We start from the raw sequence: 16,185 nt of genomic DNA on the forward strand, positions 1-16,185 counted from the left end.
GTTTTGCTCAATTAAGCTTGTCAATAACCCGAAAACAAGAAAGGCAAAAGCAACTAATACTGAGCCGAGAAGCCCAGATGGTGACAAAATGTGCTACTCAAAACATGCTCAAACAAGCTTGTCAACACAAGAAAACAGGGCCTGCATGCATGGAAAATTGATCTTTCTCAGCTCAGGAAGTTTGATTAGCCACCGCACCTGCAACTACTACTGCTACCGTCACCAACCTTTATGCCCCTACCTTGGAGACAACTGCCCAACAAGGCAATGGCTACACACACAAACATGGGAAATCTAAAATCAGTGAACTCCTTCAACTAAGACAGGCTCAACAACAACCATACCAATGCTTAACACTAATGCTGTAGGTTTAATTTCACTCAAGTAAAAATCATACAACACTAACAGTGGTTGGGTGTGCAATGGCAGCTGACCCATTCAATTTCTTATCAGACCCGCTGAGAATTCTCTCAGATCGCCCTTGAAAGAGGCTTCCAAGTATTCTTTCCAAGCTCTGTGCAGAATACTTCACATACTTGCTCTTAGTGCCATCTTGTTCTAACAAAGGTCCATAGTTCTGAAGGTAAGTTCTGTAAGCTGGGACTACTAATTTCACCACCTTTATACCGATCCTTTCTCGCAGCTCTGCATCCACAAGAATCCACTTCACATGCATCTGATAAAGCTCCTCAAATGCGGCATTGAATGCCTTGAGCTTGGTCTTGAGGAGGTCTCGAGCCGCGGCACGGCTACCTGTCAAGGTCATAACCCCTGGTATATTCAGATGATGAACTATCTTTGCCCAACCCTCCTTCATATACATAGAAATATTAATCTCAGCTTGCTGCTGTTGCTCTTTAAGCCAAGACTCACCCAGAAGAACCTTGAACTCTGATGCTTGGCAATTCACAGCAAGGTACCAGAAGTTATTGCAAAGGAAGAGATGATACAAGACTGGGTCCTCCTTGAAAGACTTTGCCCATTCATTGACATTTAGCACAAGTGCATTCATCACACTTAGGACCGCTTTAGAAAGCAGAGTTTCTGTGCTTGTCTTGTCCTGAACATCATCTTTCCAACTTCGATATATTATAAGCACCTTGGTCATGATCGGTCCATAGAAATCTCCAACCAAGTGCTTGACATATCCTATCACAAAGCTCAAAACCTTTGGCAGACTGCCATCAATGGGTGCCTTCGAGCCTCTCTGATTCTCTATTTGCTGCTTTAGCTCCAAAAAAATGTCATGAGCACCTTGCACTATCAACTTCAGTAAACCTTTCATCCTCTGTTGAACATCCTTGCATCCTGGGCCCCCAAAGAGCCTTCCAAACAATGGTCTCAAGTTAGTCATGGCTTCAAACATGTCAAGAAGCTTGAAGAGTTTCTGTGGTTCATCTGGACTGTTTACTGCTACTTCCCCAAAATGTAAAAGCTCCAGTAACCCTCCAGAGACGACAATTTTGCCAAAGCTGCCTTCCCAATCTTCAAAGGCAAGCTTTTCAAAAGCCTGACTACAAAGCTGATACTCTGGTTCACAGATTGACTTAACAACTACCTCCATATGTTGTGTCCATGGGCCAATGTACATTCCTAAGCTTTTCCAATCAACCTTTGAGCCAGACTTAATTTGCAGATAATTAAGTGGTAGAGCCTTCATACTCTCTCTAAAAACTCGCACGCGAGTTTCAATGAAAATTTCCATACTTCTGTGGGTCCTTCCATTGGAGACCAGCTTTTGCATGATTAGGTGCAAGCTCTTCAAATTCTGTGATTGACGCTTTCTGTCGCTCCCAGAATCAGATTTCCTTAACACTTCAGTACAAAGAGGAGGGACTAGCAAGCTATCAACAGAAAGGATTCTCTCAAATTCACCCTCCAGCCTGTCTAGGGACACGGAGTGAAGTCCTCCATCAAGCTTAGCCCAATCTCCGCTGGACTGACACGCTTGCAGAAGCTTGAGATGAGATGAAATTCTTTTCATGGGTGCATCTTGAAGGACCTCATTATAATCTAAAAAATCAACAAATTCCTTAAGCCATTCAATGGCCATAGGGCAATTTTGAGACAGAAAGCAGATAGCCTCCTCAAGGCGGGAGATGAGACTAATGTAGCCAATGAGATCATGCTGGGGATCACATAAGAGAGAGTGCTCGAGGTCATGCATGGCATCAAAGACTTTCAGCATGGCAGATGCGGGGGCAACAGCTTTGTCAATGTCACTCGGAAGCTCATCCAAAACCTTTCTATGAGATCGCAGGGGTTCAAATGCCTCTTCCAAGGAGGGAATGCGTTTTGCTATGCGTTGAAGACGTGGCCCTGTCTTGTAAAGATCATCCTCGAGCTTGAGGCATCTCTGCATCACCATGTCAAGTTTATCCCGGGCACTCTGAAGCCTTGACAGACTAGCATTGTCCAGGGAAGTAGCCCTCTCTCTGATGTTTACATTTGTCATAGCTTATGCTTGATAAGCTCCGCAATAAACATGTGTGTTCATGAAACAAACTTTGCTTGCATTGGCTGCAGAATTTGACTTCAAGCAAGGTTTGTGCAAGATTCAAGCATGCTTTTCTTGCAGAGCAGGACTGAGCGAATTGACAAAGTGCAGAAGTCCAAAGAGAGGAGAAACAAAGCAAAACTTTCAAGCATGAAGATCATACATGACGAGCTACCCTCAATTCAAAGTTATATTGCGACCATCAGCTTCCTTCAGTTCCTCCTGTGAAACCGTAGCGAGTTCCCTTGTGAAAGCTCAAGCCTTACCACCTCGTTTCTTGAGCAGACATTTGCTTCAGCTACCTTCAGCCTCTTTGCCTGACACTGATAATTTGGTTGCATGGCCGCTCACCAAATGCCGGTACTTACTGACAAGTTAGCGCAAGGCAAGTTTCTGTTTTACACGGGTCATCGCTGGCTTATCGCTCTCTGTTAGCTCATGTACGTTAGAAGCCTTACGACCTGTCTGCTTGCCTCTTAAGCTACCATCTCCATCATCATCATGCTCACTTTTGAAGCGTGATTCTTCTTGCCGAAGATGCGATGTAGGCTCCCACTTCACAAAGAAATGATGGACTTATACAAAACATTGTTGCGGGTACAGACGGGGATTCTGGGAAGTAGAGGTGTGGGGCAAGATGCAGCCAAAGCCTTGATGCTTGAGAGTTGGCTGGACCTGGACATGGCATGCGCAGAGAGAGAGAGAGAGAGAGAGAGAGAGAGAGAGTTTGTAACGAAAGGAGGGAGTCTGCGACTGTTTGTGAGCGTTGATGAGAGAGAATGGGAGTGTGTGTGTGACATGATATGATGATGGGAGCATTGTATGAGGAGGGAGAGAATGTGTATGTATCATGAGCGATTCAGCAGAAGATGAGGATAAAAAGAGAGTGCCAGCGTGGGAAACGACCAATGTCGCACACGTTAGCGCCGTGGTGGACCACTGGACCCGCTAATAAAAGGAATACGGTCCGCTCGGTGGGAGCTGCCGTTCGAGAGCTGCAGATGTTGTCGGCCAACGGACGGGGGGAGCTCGCGCCGGCTGGCCTGTACCGCGCAATGCAGCAGCTTTTGTCGTGTGGACTCAAAGGGTGATGGTGGTTGTAGTTGTAGCCAGAGAGGCTTTTTATGCATGCATGATGCATCCATCATCGTATCATGTGGAGAACATCTGCTCTCTTCATACAAACACATCCACTCTCTAGACTTTCTATATACTCTATAGTCTAGCATTACATGCAGCCACATCATCGGTTAACCACATGCACTTTGCACTCTTCTTTGCACACAGTCACACGGTCACACCCCCCCCACGTCCAAACGGCCAGGTCAGACCCACTCTCCTTTCAACGTGACTTTGCTTCTCAAAAGGCTTTCTCGTTGGAAAAGCTACGCATTCACGCGCACACATTTCTGCCGAGTGCATTTGCTGTTTTAAGAGCCTGTTTCCCCGCTGCAAAAACTACCCCATGAAAAGTACATGCACATTCTTTTTCATGCAGAACTACCTTCTAGCAAACTCTTTCTTCAACTCCATCATCACAATGCAGTTTTTGCAGAATGATGAAAGGAGAAGAGGACCAAATACATTTGTCCACCTAGGGCCTGTTTCCACGAAGGAACTGAGTCCTAAAAGTGGGCCACTTAAGGGCTCCGGACTTTTTTAAATGGCCAATGTTCAAAACAACTTCTGGCCACACGTTGAGCACTCGAAAGTCACGCTTCCAATTCGAATTCGAAAGAGACCCAAAGTCATGCTTCCAATTCAAACTCGAAACAGGTCCAGAGTTCCCTCCCTGCGCTTCTCTCCTCACCTCCAGCGGGAAGCCTCCCTCACCCACCTGTTGTGATATCTCCTTATTTGTGTGTTGCACTACTGCATCCAAGCCTTCCACCCTTACCCAAATGCTCTTAGTTTTGTTTCTCTGGTTTTTCCACAATTTTTGAGCAGTTGGCAGCAGGGCTGCACCCTCTAAATGCCTTTCTCTGATAAGCTTCAAGCCATGGTCATTGCCATGCTTGGCATGGTAGCCTCCATCCTAAGTTTACTTCTTTTACAGAAAAAAAGGCAATCAGTCTACGCATGCCAACATACTCCACAAGTCATTAATTACAAGGTACTTCACCTCATCTGGAAGCACCACCTTTTTACTAACCTACCTCAATGCTTGCTATGGGATGGAAGTGTCACACATCGCACAAGAATATTGCAGTATCTCAGAGTTCTACGTGAAGCCAAGATCATTAGATTGGTGGAATCGTTATGTCTCAGCTGTTCGAGGTGATGATTGCAGATTCAAAGAGATTTTCAGGCTGCCGATGCCATTGTTCCAACATTTAAGCCACTTACTTCGTCCAAGCTTGCAACAAGGAGCAATACCAGCATCTCTAACTCAAGTTAATGGAAGAATTTCACCTGTGGAGAAGCAAGTTGCAATAGCTCTTCTTCGACTGGCAAGCGGAGCAAGGATGATTGACATTAGCGAGCATTTTGGTGTTGGTAAAGCTATTGTCTCAAAAGTAATAAGGAAATTTGTGAATGCTTTGCTTGAGTATCGTGTCCACTTCATTTTTTGGCCAAGAGATCCCTTGCATATGGAAGAAGTAAAGAGAGGTTTTTTCCTTCAACGTGGTCTTCTGAATTGTTGTGGAGCTCTTGATGTGACTCGTGTCAATATGGAGAATCCAAAATGTGACAGCGGTGTCGATTGGTTTGATCGGAACAAAAACTACTCCATGAGTGTGCAATGCATTGTGGACATGGATCTCAGGTTTATGGATGTTTTTGCAAGTTGGCCAGGTTCAGCTAATGACAAAAGAATTTTAAGGAACTCCTCATTTGCTCAATGTGTTGAGCAAGGTTTCTAATTGAATGGTCGAAGCTTTCGGAATAGAAATCTAACAATCCGCGAGTATGTAGTTGCAGATGGTGGCTATACTCTTTCTAATTGGCTGATGACTCCTTATGTGCTTCCTCAAACAAGTAGGGAGATGAGGTTCAACTTCAAACTATCCTCTACACGCATTGTAGAGAGAGGGTATTTGGGCGGTTGAAGAATCAATGGCGCTCTCTAAATGGTAAAGTTGCATGTCCAAGGCCCAAAGGGCTATCCAAAATCATAGTTACATGTTGCATACTCCATAACATGCTTCTGGACATGGAAGAAGGCATCGAAAGGGAGATTGCTCAGAGCTCGCGCTTACCACGACAACCATCACGAGTGCCACAACAAAATGCAAGAGCACTCCGCAATTCCCTTGCAAGATATGTATGCGAGTGACATTATAAAGACAAATGTGTTTTTGACAGAGCTTTGTTCCCTCTATATTTATTGGCATATTTAGGTTGCTTTCCAAATCTTGTAATTTGCAAATGTTTATCATGGTGTAGCTTCTTATCTACCTTTAACTTGAAACCTCTAAAGTTAGTGAACTTATATATCAAGTCATCTTCTTGTGTTCACTTTTTGTTGGAACATGCAAAGTTTTATATCCAAGTTTGAACTATTTGAGAAGTTTTTAGGGTACGACATTGACATGTTCTTGTCAATGGTGTTTTCAAAAGCATCTTGCAAGGTGAAACTTTCACTATTTTTATGTTGTTGTATATGAAACATGTGATTATGGATGTCATAGATACCCCAATGCTGGTTTGGATTTCAACTATTGCTTCGGGTAAGCTTAACCTGAATTTTGAGAAGGGATGATTTCTTGTCTTCGTCCTGTTGGAGTTCTTTAATGGGTGGATATGCTCATATGGCTGGTTGAGGAAGTTTCAATTGCGTATGTCTATGAAAAGGTTCCAATATGTGTCCCCAGCTTGGCTGCCAGTGTGCTAGATGTATCCATTTGGATCCAATGGGATCGAGGAATCCATATCTTCATAGTGTTCAAGTTGATATGATGCAGGTCCGAAGCTACGAAGACATGAGCTGATGTCTACACCAACAAAGCTTAGTACAATTCCTCACCATGACAATGATTCCAGTGCCAATATGCACTCACGCAATGAGGCTAATTTGGGTCAGATAAAGAATCTGACTATAGATTGGATCAATAACATATCAGACATTTGGTCGGCATTTGGTCATTTATATGCTCCAGAATCAGTTGTGTAGAGGGTTGATCTAAAGCAAATCCCCAATTAGATCAAATTCTGGTGGAATCCGTATGGGTGAAATCTCTGGTTTCCTTTATAAATAAAACTCGCCAACAACATGTGCTCTACAGAAGACTTGACATTGCATTCAGATTCTCTCTCTGTCGTCACACTGCTTCAGCTTAGAATCTCGTCTGCATCAAAAATTGCTTTGGGTTCTCATTAGACATCTCCTCATCACAAGCCGGCTAGGAAGGATTATTAATGTCTGGACTACTAGTAGTCAGACATCTGGGACACAAGCCAAATGAAATTTGGTGGACGCAATCTGGATTGTTATTAGGTTCTCATCAGACATCTTCTCGTCGCAAGTCGGCTAAGAAGGATTGGTAATATCTGGACTACTTGTACTCAGACATATGGGACATAAGCCAGATGAAATTTAGTGGACCCAATCTAGTCGACATCATCTGATCAGGGCAAAACCAGACTATCAGGTTCGCGAATACTCAGACAACTAGTTGGGCATCCGTAATTGGAAAATTAGTTTCGCAACTCAACATGTGTCCACATCAGGGAGTGGAATCGTATCAACTCTTGGTTGTATCGACAATGGGAGAATCAAACATTTGGAGAAATTCTTACATATATGAGAACTTGAAAATTCTACTCAACATCAAGCAGCTGGTCACATCAACACTAGGAGAATCGTCGACATGCCAGTTGGAAAGCAAGGATGACGTGTGAATCAGTGGACAATGATTTGACCTTGTTCAAATCAACACTATCTTTCTTATTGTATAGCAAATAATTATATCAGCAATTTGATCGGGTAACAGTCACATTTGATGAGCAAAGTATCATACTCAATCTGATGAGCGACAACTTAGGCCAATACTTTGCTAACTATCATATCAGCTCATCAATTCGGTCATAAATATTTGGTTGGCATTGGATCATTATCGGGTGCTCATAAGAGATCTCCTCATCACAAGCTGGCTGGGAAGCATTAGTAATATCTGGACTACTAGTAGTCAGACATCTCGGACACAAGCCAGATGAAATTTGGTGGATGTGATCTAGATCATTTTTGACACTGGGAGGACCAGACACTCTTGGTCATATCGACCCTGGGAGGATCAGACATCTCGAGAATTCTTACATATACGAGAGATCTTGAAAATTCTATTCAACATCAGGCAGTTGGCAGTGTCAGAGGGCGCAACGATCTGATCGGCTAAGAAGTTCATGTGCAAAGAGAGCAGTAGCAAAGCATGTAGATAGAGAGAGAGCGGGATGTTTTTCTAGAAGGTTGTATTGGTACTTTACCTTCATATTTGTTTGATGCATCAGAGTTTTCTTGTATCTTTGTATTGCTTTCATGAGAGATGTTCACTTTGCCAAAACTGAAGTTAGCGAAAACCTTTGCGTTTTTGTCCCGGATGAGGTAGCCAAAAGACAACATCGTTGGCAAGCACACATTAGGTTTCTCTAACAGCCCCTGGCTAACAATCATGATGCAAAATTCTTCAGCCATGTCGACGTTTTCTATCAGGTCATGTGCCTTCATGAGAGGCTTTCACTTTGTGAAAACTAACATTCAGCACAAAGCTTCGCGTTTTTTCCCTTTATCAGATAGCCAACAGTTTCGATAGACAAATCCTAGACAAATCACATCTAATGGACTCAAATTCTCCTATTACATTCCTTGAAGGCTTTTAAGATTGCTCGACTAGCCATTTGTGGGACATACTTCTATAAGGGATTCCCGAGGGCTTTGTTTGCAACCGTACTCCGAAGGGCTTCACCTTCAAGGTGCATGCATAGGAGATTGCATATGGAGAAGGGCCTACACTTATGGTCAATTCGAGAGAGCTTAGAGTTCCCTTCCACAACCATGTAGGACTCATCTCACCATCAATCCATGATCACTTTCCACCATTGCATATGGAAAGCGGATCAAGAGCCCACCATGATGGAAACTATGCCCACAACATGGCTTGGTTTCAACCCTCTTTTGAGCCTGAAAGAACCTCCTTCTAGCTCATCAAAAAGCCCCTCTTTTAGCTCCAAAACAGCCCTAGTTTGATCTAATCCATGCACCCCTTATTTTTCATTGTGTTTTGTAAAATTAATGTAGTGTGACTATTTTAATTGCTTCCATGGTTCTTTTGTAGCTAATCAAATGGGATTTTCAAGCTGACCTATTCAAGTGTACACCTGAAGTCAAGGGAACCGACACCACGTACAGAGGAGAGAGGGGGGGGGGGGGGGGGCGAGGACGTGGAGCGTTGCATAGCATCAAGTTTGTAGCTCCCTTATTGTATTGCATATGAGATAATGAAATCACAGTTAGTGACAGTTCACACGATACATAGGTGGTGATCCATGCTCAAAGTCAAAGTGATGTGTGCCTGCAATATTTAAAGGCATAGTGCAGTGCTTGCTATGGAATTGAGAACAATTACACCAAGGACATCTTCCAAGAGCAAAATGTAGATGTCCCTGATTGCATTGAAAGAGGAACGTTGCTTCAATTTGTTGAATCTATTGTAGCTTGTTAAGATTTGATGCAAAACTTGTAAAATCAACATATGAATATACATGCACATTACGACGTACTTTGATTTGCATTTTGTGAAGTATGGTGTCTTGGCAAAAGTTCAATTGAGCACCAACTGTACGGGCACATGTATGCAAGCAATAAACTTAAATCGAAGCCAAAAAGCTTCAATTACTTTGAATAAGGCTATGGTCACGTGACGCTTAGTTATCAGATACAGACAACTAAGCCAACTAGCCTCAGATATAGCATTAAATGAATAACTAAGCCTCTTACGTGGTCACACAAGACTTAGTTATTCATTCATCCTCCCAACTAAGCCTTGAACTTGACAACTATGCCAAAATCGGCATAGTTACAAAGGGTGGGCATAGTTATTCATTTAATGCTCCTTTTCGCGTGTGACCAAGAGTGAGCCTTAGTTATTTGTTCAAATAATTGATTACTAAGCCTCGTGTGACCATAGCCTAAGTGTGGTGAAGTATAAGCTGAAATTAATGCATCACACAAATTTACTAATTAAGCTAAGCAATCTTACAGCAGGCTACCTTTTCCTTGATCTTATTCATGTGTTTTAAATCCTTTACATCATGACCGAATGCATGTTGTAGAGTCTACATTTTTTTAAAATGACTATGATGGCGCGTACGTATGTTGTAGCTTCTATCTATACTATATATAATGGAGCTTAAAATTTTTAAGTAAGAAGAGACCCTCCATGTGTCACACTCTCTTCACTCAAAGAGAACCTTAAAAAACATTTAATTTAAAATCTATACTATATATAATGGAGCTCAAATTTTCAAGGAAGAAGAGACCATCCATATGTCAAACTATCTTCATTTCAAAGAGAACCTTAAAAAACGTTTATTTTAAAATACAAAAGTGAAGGATAAGTACTAAAATGATAGAAAATGAAAAGACTTTTGAATTGTGACAATGTAAAGTCCAAAATTTAGTAATCTTATTTATAGAATTTTATATAATGGAACTTAAAATTTTCAAGGAAGAAGAGACCCTCCATCCATGTGTCACACTCTCTTCTCTTCAAAGAGAACCTTAAAAAATTTTAAATGCAAAAGTGAAGGATAAGTACTAAAATGATAGAAATTGAAAAGACTTTTGAATGGTGACAATGTAAAGTCAAAAATTTAGTACTCTTATTTATAGAATTTATAGTCTCTGAGAAGGCCATGGAGTAACTCCATCCCTCCTAGTGTCAAGTGCCCCTTTTATAAACAATTTGGATGGTGTCTTTACTTTACATTTTTGAAGGCCATTCTCTAAGTTTCCCTCCGTGTGTTGCCGCCCAATGAACCTCCCTTTGTAGGTTTCCAGAGACTTTCGATGTCGAAAATGATCTCGACCAATATAATTATACTATATACAATGGAGCTTAACATTCTTTAGAAAGGAGACTCTCCACGTGGAGTTTTTTGTGTACTGCACAGACTACACCCTCTGTCAACTTTTGAGCCTTCATCGTTGCAGTGTTGTCTTGCCTCCTTTTTTAACTCCAACTTTCGAGTTGTCCTTGTTGTGGTGTCATCCTATCTCCTTTTGTAGGGTTGGTTTGAGCACGTTGTGCCTTTGTGTGTGTGTGTGTGTGTGTGTGTGTGTGTGTGTGTGTGTGTGTGTGTGTGAGAGAGAGAGAGAGAGAGAGAGAGAGAGAAAGTAGCATCTTTGAGAGGTCTCGCAAGCATGCTCTTGCATCCAACCAAATCATGCTCATCGCAGTGGCGTCTCTGTCTTCCTCGATGGCCTCACCGTCACTGGCATTGTCATCACCCTTGTGCTACTCACACCCGTCTTCATTTTTTTAGCCTCATCCCCGTGTTTGTGTGCATTGTGCTATTGCTATGTGTGGCTCGTGTGCTCTTTGCCAAAGGTATTTTGGGTGCTGCTATCATGTATGTGCTCTTTTGGGTTTGCAATAACTTCAAGCGATGACACCCAGACCAGGGCTTGGGTCAAGTAGAGCATATGCCACGGCATGATTATGAGAGCGTTGATCAAATTCGGCGGGAAGCCCAAGACATGCATAGGTGTAGAAGCACGGAGCAAGGCAGTCCCAAGTCCAATTGCTCTATAATATAGAAGATAAGTGTGACGTACTAGCTTTTATGAGAGAGAGAGAGAGAGAGAGAGAGAGAGAGAAAGAGAGGAAGCAAAAGTCTCCCGTCAAGATCTTGCTCCCATACGTAGTAGATAGAAATGTTCAAAGTTGTGTTCGAAGACAACCGACGGTTTGTGGTGGCCAACCATAGCCGATGAAGGACAACTCACATTGGGACATCGGGACAATTTGCACTTGCATATGCCTTGCAATGTGTCTCGAGACAAGGCTTGAACTCAAAACTCTGTGTGTGTGTGTGTGTGTGTGTGTGTGTGTGTGTGTGTGTGTGTGTGTGAGTGAGAGAGAGAGAGAGAGAGAGGGGGGGGGGGGGGGGGGGGGGGGGGGGGGGGAGGGAGGAAGGGTTAAGAAGAAGAGTGTTTTTATTGTGAGAAGAAAAATCTAAATAGATATCAAAGATATATTCATCAAGTCTTTATCTCAAGATCTATGTGAGAGAAAATTTACATCTTCCTGGAGTGATTAAAGAGACTATAGTCCACCCTCCTCACTTTAGCATGCTTGCACGTCCATGTGCACACATACACACAAATATGTGTATGTGTGTGACCCAATGGCCATGCTTTTCTTGGCCACAGCAACGCAGGGGTCACAGGTCACAGACTAGTTAGTCTAGGAAATATCTATTCTTCTTGAGGGCTCAAGAGATTTTAACTTAGTTTACTAAGAATTGTTGAGTTGAGCACACTCTTAAGGGTTCTAAGAAACTCCAAGTGTGTCCTTGACCGTTGCAATGTATGTTGTATAAGTTCTGAGGTGTGTAAAGATAGTGACAATCTAGGCGGTGGGTGCCCCTCCCAGCCTTGGCTAAATGGCACTTGTGAAAAGTCTTGGTTGTTGTACTAGTGTTGCAAGGCATCAAATGTGAAGATTGGCTTTGTGCTAAAATGGCACCTGTGAAAATTCTTAATTGTTGTACTAGTGTTCCAAGGCATCAAATGTGAAGATTGGCTTCGTGCTAAAATGGCACCTGTGAAAAGTCTTGGTTGTTGTACTAGTGTTGCAACGCATCGAATGTGAAGATTGGCTCTGTGTTGTTGAGTGACATTGGCGGGCAAGCAAGGGTCATGTGGGAGATTCCCTCATGCTTGGTGGTAATCATCACTATTCTGTTCTATTAAGGTGTTCTTTGGGTTTTTGGTGCCATGGCGGACGTATCTCAGAGGTTCGACTATGCATCTAGCTAGTTTATGTGATCAAGTGACGGGTCCGAAGGGTGCAATTTTGGTCTTGATTGCGAGCATGGGTTTTGTCAGGTGGAGAGATTCTGTGGACATTGTCAAGTGACGCGTCCGAAGGGTGCAATTTTGGTCTTGATTGCGAGCATGGGTTTTGTCAGATGGAGAGATTCTGTGGACATTGTCATGGGTGGTGGTAGGCCCGTGATGGTGGTGGCATCCTAGCCTCTTTCTTGCTTTGTCCTAGTACGGCATTATTACTCTGGTTTTATTTTTTGTTATATTCCATGCTTTGTACAAGGTTGTGGCTCCTTGTAAAACTCAATTGTGTTGTGGTATGATTATGAACAATTAGATGCTAATGGATGTTGACTGCTAGAGCTTGGTATGTAATTTTTTTGGTATTTTCAATACAAAATAGCTCACTTTTGTGGACACTTTTAAAAAAACATACTGAAAATCTATACTATGAATGATAGGGGGAGGGATTTGGCTCCCTCCACGTGCCACATGTCAAAAGCTCCATGCTCCGGCCATTGAACCTTGCAACCCGGCAATCAAACATGCGACACAAGGAGCCAGTGAGGATGCCTTCCAGGTGGCGTTGCTAGTACAACATGCACATCAGGGAGTCAAGTGCAGCAAGTGGAGCCAACGTGCAAGGCACCATCCAGCTATTGCCTAACACAAGAGTTAGCATCCGAGCAGGGATTTCAAACTCACGTGATCACGTGTTTTTTTTTGTGATCACATTGTCAATTAACAACATTCTCAATTCACAAGTCTTCACATTCATAGAAAATGACATGGTGACTTGAAGGGGATTGGGAGGTCTGATGAGATTTTCCCGTCGGTATAGGTCTGTAGCCCAGCGGGATACAAGGAAAGCCCGGAGGGCTACGGGCCCGATGGGCCCGCTTTGTAGCCCGGCGAGGCCCCAAGGTATCTATAAATAGGGCCCTAGGGGGGCCATTTTCTTCACAATTCTCATCCTCTACGCCTCTGACTTGCCCAAGTATCCAACCAAAGAATTGTAAGAATTTTTAGAGCCCTCACAAGGAAGACAAAAAATTACGGTATAAATTTTAGCTTAATTTCATAAACTCTTTAACTACTTTGTTTTTAAGTTGGTATACTTTTTTTTAAATATTTGTTTTTTGTAGTTTTAAAAGTATGTCGATCTTGCTTTTCACGCCCGGCACCGGTCCTAATATTGGACCGAAAGTGTCATTGTGAAACGCAAGACCAACAGGCATTGTTTTACAACGTGTCGATTTTGTTCACTTCGTCATCGCTTCAATTTTGGACCGGAAGTGTCGTTGCTGAAAATGATTGGTTATGTTCAATTTATAGGTAGTTCTATTAGCCTTGTTATCAGCATCAGTTCTATTATTGGACTAGGAGAGTCGTTGTACAAGCTAATAGATTGCTTTCTATGTTTTATGAGTGATATACGTGTTGATAGGCTAGTTCGGTGTTCCTTTCGGCATTAGTCCTACTACTGGATTGGAGGTGTCGGTAGATTCATCGAATGATGCCCTTGCTTGGAGGCTAGTTTGGTGTTTCTTTTAACATCAGCTATACCATTGGGCTGGAGGTGTCGTCAGTTTCATCAAATGATGTATAAGAAACTAGGCAACTAGGCTTTTTGGATCATCCTCCCAACCTCCCTTTACAGGTGGGCTCCTAGCCCCTTGCCTTAGACGGATCCCCTGTCCCCACTGCCTAGCCCGGACCTTGGCCGTAGTCTTTGCCTAGCCTAGTTCTTAGGGTACAGGACCCATGTCCTGACATTACTTCCCCCTTAAGGAAGAATTTTCGTCCTCGAAAACACAAGTAGTAACATCTTCTTAAGAATACTGGTGTTCTCTTTATCGACGTCCCATAAATGAGCCAGTTGCTTGTATGACCAATAATTGGTGCAGTGAGGAGGTTCAATGAAACCAAGATGAATATCTTGATTTTCAACATTGTTGTCCGTTTGCAACCACTTGGGTCTAAATGGTAACTCCATTTATAACTCACTTGAGTGATGTAAAGGAATAACCACAACTAAGAGCCACTTGGGTTTAAATGGTAACTCCATTTATAACTCACTTGAGTACTATAAAGGAGTAACCACAACTAAGAGTTGTCCAAAGGCATAACCAGTTTTCAGATCTTCTGAAGGTCCTGGAATAATGCAAGGAAACCTTGGCGTAACTTTCCATGCAGTTGTGAACCAGATTTCCTACTCACCTGAGTATCTTGAACAGTCCGTTACATGCTCATCCCTAATGAAGGTTACTTGCCAACATGCTCTGTCAGCACACCTGGTAAGTCCTTGACGTATGAAAGTATTGACACAATCTCCAACCCCACCACAAGAGGTGTTCAAAGTCGAAAATCGTACTTAAGCAAATTCTAGAATAGGGAGAAAATCATTTATTTAGAAATGCGTTGTGTTAACGTATGCTCTTAGCAGATCCTTTAGCACAAGATTACTCTTTGTAATCTTCGTAATCTGCCTATCCCCTTGGATAACTGACAGTACTGAGGTGTGTTTTCCTCATGATTTACAGACAGTCGTCCCAGATGACTGGTAAACGAGAAATCACAGTAGTGTTTAACATTGGTGAAGAATCAACAATGTCCGAAATAACCATCGTGGTTAACTTGAAAAAATTCACAAATGCCCAAACCGAGCCATGACCTCTATTGGTGATTTAGTGGATCAAAGAGTAATCTCAGAGAGATAGTGCACATAGAGTGCAAAATGCTTCATAAGCAACAATGTGTGGAATATGCATGCCGTTCCAAATCAGCCCTTGCTAAACACTGGGGCCCATAACACCTAGTATGCATGCATTTAGCAAAAACTAATCGAACCTGTATATCCATAATGATGCTTGCCAATACGTATGGCAAATGTGATGCGCCTAGCATGCAATAAAAGAAATGTAAATAGTTCTGAAAAGAAACTAAATACTTTTAGTTGCAATCTTTTGCAAACCTTGCTGAAACGTCTGAATCACAATAAAAGGTGAAACATTGATCACTTCTAGATACAAACAATGAAAATTTTTCATTAACAGCTTATAGCCTTGCTATATGTATAAACAACCATCTGTAATGTTGTTTAGCAATACTTGTTCCTTAACAAGTCATTCTAAGTATCCGACAATTTCTGGCCACGAAATTGCTCTTGATACGTCGTGCTAAAAATGGTCTAGAAAACAGATGTGACCAGCACTTAGGGACTTTGTCGTGACACATATTTAAAATAGGGGCGCCAGTGTCAGTCTCAGAGACTCATATTCGCCACATGTGGAATATGTCTCAACTAAGGATGTCTGAAAAAGAACATCCTACAAGTACAAGATGTACTTGTGTGTGGAGGTAGCTCTAAACACTTTACGACAAGAGAGAGGGACCCTCGTTCATTGCTCCACACTGGCTAAAGCGAACTCCTTGAGTGCCTAGACCATGTTGTATCCCATGTGACAACATGTGCCAAATTGAACCCTACAAGTAGGTTCATAACAGCATAAGGAAAAAAAAATAGATTGGACACTTGGGCCAAAATACTTTGCGCCGACATGCCCTTGGCATGGCTCTGTAACATTCAAGTGTACTTATACGTCTTGAAAAACCAAGCAAAGCATACTAAAAATGGAAGAACACCAAATCAATAGATGCGTACCTGGAGATTTGAACATAATTGTCATGCCAAGGGTAG

General features: G+C 42.4%; 1 protein-coding gene across 1 annotated transcript; it reads right to left on the reverse strand.

The window, feature by feature from the left end:
* Positions 1–350: 350 nt before the first annotated feature.
* Positions 351–3,323, reverse strand: LOC147437953 (exocyst complex component EXO70A1-like). Its single transcript, XM_086487347.1, has one exon. The coding sequence runs from the start codon at positions 2,453–2,455 to the stop codon at positions 392–394; it is 2,064 nt and encodes a 687-aa protein (XP_086343473.1). The 5' UTR covers positions 2,456–3,323; the 3' UTR covers positions 351–391.
* Between the last annotated feature and the right edge of the window lie 12,862 nt (positions 3,324–16,185).

Source organism: Adiantum capillus-veneris, chromosome 17 (genome assembly GCF_014529385.1).
Source record: "Adiantum capillus-veneris isolate H3 chromosome 17, ASM1452938v2, whole genome shotgun sequence".
Taxonomy (NCBI): domain Eukaryota; kingdom Viridiplantae; phylum Streptophyta; class Polypodiopsida; order Polypodiales; family Pteridaceae; genus Adiantum; species Adiantum capillus-veneris.

Bases quoted from the DNA above. Each gene is read 5' to 3' on its own strand.
- LOC147437953 (XM_086487347.1), bottom strand. From the start codon at position 2,455: ATGACAAATGTAAACATCAGAGAGAGGGCTACTTCCCTGGACAATGCT.